The sequence below is a fragment of the Crocodylus porosus genome, unplaced genomic scaffold (assembly GCF_001723895.1).
Source record: "Crocodylus porosus isolate Cpor-Errol unplaced genomic scaffold, CroPor_comp1, whole genome shotgun sequence".
Lineage (NCBI taxonomy): Eukaryota > Metazoa > Chordata > Crocodylia > Crocodylidae > Crocodylus > Crocodylus porosus.
In genome coordinates, this window is record NW_017728918.1 from 94510502 (window position 1) to 94517555 (window position 7054).

At 41.7% G+C, this 7054-nt stretch overlaps 1 protein-coding gene across 1 annotated transcript in view; it reads right to left on the bottom strand.

Moving 5' to 3' along the window:
• The window catches only part of ROS1 (ROS proto-oncogene 1, receptor tyrosine kinase), a 120069-nt gene that overhangs the window by 60676 nt on the left and 52339 nt on the right, over nt 1-7054 (bottom strand). The window contains exons 28-29 of the mRNA XM_019538192.1: nt 5273-5478; nt 3565-3709 (exon numbers count right to left, since the gene is read on the bottom strand). Of these exons, the coding sequence (XP_019393737.1) occupies nt 3565-3709; nt 5273-5478 (351 nt within the window). The remainder of the gene's footprint in view (nt 1-3564; nt 3710-5272; nt 5479-7054) is intronic.

The following is a 7054-nucleotide window of genomic DNA, read 5'->3' on the forward strand; positions in this document are numbered from 1 at the left end:
CTCGTCATCCCTTGGGGCGCTCTGGTGAACAGATGTTCCCCCAGATCCTGGTGGTCACCCCTGATAAACTTATAGGTGGCCAATTATCCTGGCGCATGTCCGCCAGCAGGGGAGATTATGCTTAGGGGCAACCAACACGGGTTCATTAGAGGCAGGTCCTGTCAAACCAACCTGGTGGCCTTCTATGACCAGGTCACAAAATCCTTAGACACAGGGGTAGCAGTGGATGTAGTCTTTCTGGACTTTAGGAAGGCCTTTGACACTGTCCCTTACCCCATTCTCATTAAAAAACTAGGAGACTGTGGAGTCAACACCTACACAGTCAAATGGGTCACTAATTGGCTGGAGGGTCACACTCAGAGTGGTGGTGGATGGCAGGTCTTATTCAACCTGCAGGGATTTGGGCAGTGGGGTTCTACAGGACTCAGTCCTCGGGCCTGCACTGTTCAACATCTTCATCAGTGACTTGGACGACGGTGTAAAAAGCACCCTGTTCAAATTCGCAGATGACACTAAGATGTGGGGAGAAGTGGGCACACTAAAAAGGGAGGACTAGGTTGCAATCAGACCTAGACAGGTTACAGGGGTGGGCGGACAAGTACAGGATGGGACTCAACGCCGACAAGTGCAAGGTACTGCACCTGGGGTGTTTTAATACACATTAAAATAGGCTAACATACATTAAAGCGCATGTGTAGACACGCACAGTGTTAGCATTGTTAGGTGTATAAACATGGTTCACAAAGATTTCAAATAGGAATTCTTGGTGGTCAAAACCACTACGACCTGCTGTGGTCTGAGTTTTTTGCAACAGAAAAAAAACTGCTATATTTTTTTTTCCGTAGTCAAAAAAATGAGTGAAAACTAAGAACTGGTATTTTCCATAGAATGCCTCTAGTCCAACACAGTGTGCCTCAAGTATAAAAGGTTGAGAACCACTAAGTTAGGCAGCTGTAGATTAGGAGCTCCACTGTATCCTTAACCTTGAATTAATCCTCTAGGACCTGCATTTTTAAAATGAGTTATATTTTTGGATGCCCAAAATGACACCATGTGAGGAAGAAATGCGCCCAGTGCTGTAAAAATTAAGTTCCTTAAATATACGGCCCTCTTTCTCTGGTAATAAGGAAATATCAAAGGTAATAAGAAAATATCATCTGGACAGTTACAGACTGTGGGTGTGTCTACACATGCTATTAATGCTATAAAGGCTTACTACATAGTAATATTATGCACAGTAAGCTTTCCCTGGGAGCACATCTACGTATGCTCCCTGTTGGGAGCAACCTGGTACAAGGCTGCTCCTGCCCTGCTCCAGGAAGCGTGGAGCCAGTACCCAGCCAGTCCCATGCTGAGTGGGGATACTCCTGGCCATACTCTTTGTATCTCTTCAAAACTAACTCAAAAGTTGTTGTCCCTCTTTGCACCAAAACGAAATGAGGAAACTCGTAGAAAATTCTACCTGCTAAGTGCTGCTGTGATTTGTGAATTTGCCAAGGAAATATGCTTAGGTAAGTCATACAAATTAAACATACTGCTTTGCCTATCTGATGTCCATGTCAGCTAGTTGCTACTTAGCCATTTTGCCAAAGCAAAGGTTTCTGAAATTCACAAGACCATAAATTAGTTTATAGCATGCCTAGACTGTACCTTATATTTTTTCTTACTAACCAGTAAGACAAGATGTAAGTTAAGTTTTCAACTAGGTAGAGTGTCAAATATATCAAAAGGAGCTCTTTGTAAATTATCTACTTGAACCGCTTATTTTATTTTTAGATGTATTTTCCATAAAATACACTTATGATTTGGCTATAAGATCATAAACTCTTTAAGTGAATTTTATATGGGTTGTATTGGTAAGGAGAACAAAAGATTTATTGCTCTGATTGCTCAGCAATATGTGAAGAAAGAGTGACACTCTGTGGCAGGCCTAATGCATTTATTTTCTCTAGTCCTATTTCTTTCTATTCTCCTCCTATCCTTAATATTTGAAGAGAACCAAAGATCAAATCAAGCTTCACTAATATGAATATAAAAACAAAGAAAAGACCGAGACAGAATCCACAGATGTCTGAGCTGTTGAATAAGCTAAAATGAGAAAGAAACACTGATAAAATCTGATTAAAATTAAAACTAATAAGTATACTCAGAATACTACAAGGACAAAAGCCAGGACACGTGCACAGTCTAACTATAACTGGGGAGACAATTCTTGGCAAAACAGTTTTCCATTGGAAAAGGCAATTTCATCAACAAAAAAACCCCAAAAAAACCACACATTTAAAATTTGACAATTTTTTTCTCCTGAGCATTTTTTTTTTTTTAAAGAGAGAGAGAGAGAGCTTTGTTTTGGCTCTGCTGTCTTGTTTTGATTTTATAGTTTTGTTCTGAGACTCCCATTTCATTTTAACTTGATGCTGTAAAATTCCATTTTTCACTTTTGTGCCTCATTCTCTCTTTTTCCACATTTGTTCACTGGCTATCTGCATCTTGCTTCAGTTTGGTTCAGCTGACTCACATGAAGTTACAGGAAGACCTGCTGCAGCCTCTCCAGCAGGGTTTGTCACGGCACAAACCCTGCTAATTAAACCTCTACTTGTATATTTGTGCTGGTGCCACTGCCACTCCCGGAGATCCAATCGGAGACATCCATCAATGGAGCTAGCAGACAATAAGAGTGCAATAAGAGAGACCTCCACTTCCATTGTTGTGTGCTCTGGTTTCAGCGGACAAGTCTAAGTGTAGGCAGTTACAGTATATGTATAGGGTGTTTGGGTGGATCCCAAGATGGGGTCTGAGGAGATTTGATATCACCTGTACTGTAACATGGCCCACAAATCAACAGCAAAGGTTAGGAATAACATTTCCTATTTGTTGTTTTCAAAAACAGTTTCCTAAGTCAAGGAAGCTCACTTAGATGGCCTTCAGTAGCACAACAAAGGAAAGAATGCTAGAAATGATGAGGAATAGTTCATTTTCTTCCTGATTTAAGATGACTGAAAATATTAAATTATCACATTTTTAGGATAAAAGGGACAATTCTTTTTCCAGATAGTGCTAATGCTCTCTCTTTTATATGGTGTCAGATATCAACTTCAAAATCTATGAGCTACTGTCTGGTATTGTCACTCAATGTGCAGATTCTATCTAGCCCATCTGGGCATTTCTAAAGAAGTGCTAATGCTGAGAGCAGTATACAAGCTAGACATTCACACTCACATTAAATTTAAGACAATGCCAGAGTCAAAAGCAGTCACTGCCTAGCCATTACCTTGCCCTTGCTCTATGGCTTCTCAGGGAACCAGCAAACAAGAGCATTGGACAGTGTGTACATTTGCTCAGACATTAAAATCTCACAGACATATATTTTGACCTTCAGGATCTTGTAAAGTATCAATAGATTACATTTTGTTAGGAAGTTTCCTATTTCTCCCTCTCCTCATCATTACTAAAAATGAAGAGGGCCTTATTCACACAGGCATAACCCTAAATAATGTCAACATAGTACATTAATATAACCAAGAACAAAATTAGGCCCCCAAACAGAAGAAATCTAAAACAAACCTCCACAGAAAGTTGTCCCAATGGTTTCTTTCCCCAAGGATGGCTGTTTAGAAGTTTCTGAATAATAGTTTTTCACTGCCACTTGTATCACGTAACTTGAAAATGGCTGTAGGTCTTTAATAACAGCAATATTTTTTTGACTTTCCTGTAACAAAGAGGCAGAATCTCAGACAGTAAGTATGTTTTGGTAAACAAAGAACTATAAGTTCAAACAATCATCTAGCAATGAAAAAAGTTTATAGATTTATAAAATAATCAGGGAAGATGCCAATATGACAGTTTGGGAAATCTCTATCAGCTGAAAAATTTGTTCAGTGAATATTTTAAATACATAACATTTCAACCTCCATTTTGAATGTAGCATTTAGTGTGGCTTTGGATATATGTTTTGTCACAGGAACTTGGCACCTAATGAAAAAATTATGACTGAGAAGCTGTAGTGAGTTATTAGCACCGGACGGATCTACCCTAGAGAAACAAAGGAGTATGCTAGAAGAAGAGCATAAACAACCTTCTGCTTGGAAACCAACCTGGGAAGATCAGAGCCTGGAAATTCTGCAGTGAAAGCACATGGGCATGACAGGTGGCAGATCCTGCTTTATAAGAAAGCTATTTTTCTAAATAGGCAGGCCATTCAGCTGCCAAAAGCAAAATGGCCAGACCAAGACGGCCAGAAGGTTTACCCGACCTGAAGACTTAGACCAAATCAGGGCTCACAAGGGTGGTGAGGACATGACAGAAAAGTATTCAGGAATTTCCTTCTTTTCATAGATACAAGAATCTTGTGTGTGTTTTAAAAAGTAAGCTACATGTATGTGTAAAATGTCCTTTCCTAAGCTTGCATCCCTTGCTTTACTGCCATATTGTCACTGAAAGCTGTAAAGCAGAAACCAGGGCTCCTACAGCCAGGTGAACTCTTTAAAAATATATAAAGTAACCAAAAGCGTAGTAGGACTAGGGTCTGATTCTGGGGTCCTCTGACCAAGAAAGGTGTCAAATATAAGTGTATGCATCTGCAAAGCCACTAGGGAGACTAAACAGCTCTGCTTAGTCACTATCCAAACCCAGAAGATTAGTAACGTGCTATCTAGCTCTCGGCTCCCATTACAACAGAATGGCGCCTGCCTAGGAAACAAAATTCAGTTAGGCTTCATCAGCAAGACTGAAATATTAGAAAATTAAGGACCTGTTTATCCACAGATCAGACACAACACAGCCCATGATATTGCACTCTACCAATATACTTAAACTTGGACACTGGTGAATTACACCCAGGGATGAAATGGGTTCTTTACATTTCTGTGCCTCCGTAATCCATGGCTGCCAACAAGGATGTCTATTAGAGCTATGTGCAATGGTGCTTTTTGCCACACAGACAAGTGTCCTTGAGGAAATGGTCCGAGATCAATGAGCCATTTCACATCAGGTTCCAAAGAACCATCAAACTATATCATTTTTTGATATTGAACTTTGGGAACAAATGAGCTGCTCCTATCAAAGAATCAAGACACCGCTAAGAAGCAGAACTGGAGATCATCACCAGGACGTTTTTAATTGAGTGGGAAGTTAATATGTGATAGTGTTTGCTTGTAGAAAATTTGCTTTTACAAGGTTTCATAACAGAATATTAAATGCCTAGACGTGACCTGGAGTCACCTGCTCATAAATGATGTCAGGCAACTATTTACTCAAAAGTAATCAGTCTTACCATTATTCTACAGCGTAGTCCGGATGAACAACTCATAACCCTGCCGGCAACTTTTCCATAGTACACAAGATATGTTGGAGTAGGGAGAGTTATGCCTGGGCAGAAAATCTGTGTTTTGACAGGTGGCAACCTCACTGTAATACTGGTATTTGAAGTAGAAACTATAGGTTTCTCAGCATTGGAGGTAAGAATCAAGCATTCATTATCTAAAAGGGAGGCAAAAAACATTTGAAAGTGTAACTGCAGCAAGGGCATTCATGTCTGGGTGTGCTCCTACTACCATTTGTCTCAGAAAGAGTAACCAAATTACTGGTTTCACAATAGCTAAGGAAAAAATCTACATGTAACACATTATTTTTGCAGCCAGCAAAAGCAACATTTCTCAAAGTGTGGATTTTACTTATTTTCATTAAAGGAATCCAACCCAGATTTTGCATGGGGTTTAGGTGCATTCTAAGGCATTTAAATATCGGAGAAATCTGGTCTCTCTCTCCTCCCCCACCACAGACTTGGTGGGACAAGTGGGGTCTATGGGGGGGATCAGGAGGGCAAGTGGGGTCCACAAGTGGAATGGGGAACAACTGGGATCTTCAGGGAGGTGAGGGGGATCAGTGGGGCTAATGCAGTTCATTGGGGAGCTTGGGAGGATTGGTAGGCTAGCAGGGTCCACAGGGACCTTGGGGGGTTAGGGGGTTCCCCCACAGAACCAGGGGCTATTTTTAGCCCCCTAACTCACCCCCAAACTAACAACCCCCCAGCAAATGCTGGTCAAACTGGCACTGGGAGTGGCTTGCAGGATGGGATGTTTGGCAGGTCCAGGGAGGCTGGCTGGTCTGCAGGGGGGGGGGTTGTCTGCCTAGGTGCTGGGCAAAGGGCTGGGGGGCTAAAAATAGCCCAGTCCTGGGGATTGGGTAGGAAAAGAACAGCCCCAGGACTGGGGCCAGAAGCTGGGCTTTCCCAGCCCTTGGGCTATGCTGGAAAATGTATAGAAGTTCACTTAGATCCCTCTTGCCAGATCCAATCTAAGTTAGACTCTCTCAGAGGTACAATTAACTTAGATCATGTTGGCCATTTTTAGACCAATCTAAACTTCCTGAACTTTGCACTTAAATAAACTTACCTAAGGATCTAAGTGTAATGTCTGCACTTGAGCAAACTAAGTTAGATTGGCTGGCCATTTTTAATATGATGTCACCTTCCCCTAATGTCCCCAAATGTATGTATGTACTCTAGGTTTTGTGATCATCTTTGTATTAGCAGCACTCATATCATTGGGAATGCGTAGGGGGTGCATGCAGGTACACATGCACCCCCTAAGATTGGCCGTGCACCGCCTGGAAGCACCAGCCATGAAACCAGAAATGCCGGTGGAAGTACACGTCTGGTTTCACTGGTTTCGCTGTTGGTGGTTCTGGGGTTGCTGGTTCGGCTACTGTGGGACACCCACCACCACCACCATTGGTGATTGGCTGTTAAGTGACCCCCACTCCCTGTCGGGAATCTGGTTCCCCCCCAGACTTGGGACGCACCAGTCATCCATGAGTCTCAGTCACAACAGAGAATGGAAAAAATATATATGGAGATGGGAGGGGGTGGTACTATGTAGATCTTTAATTTCCCTACTGAGAGATTTGCGCATGTAGGGATCTCACTTTGGCAGCTCTCAGTTTGGCAGAATTAAGTGAAGGATTCTGCCCTGTATTTTTATCTCTTTTTAGAGAAGGAAAAACCGGGTTGTTGATGGTACCAATCTAGTTCTACAGTTATAATAAAAACATGTTT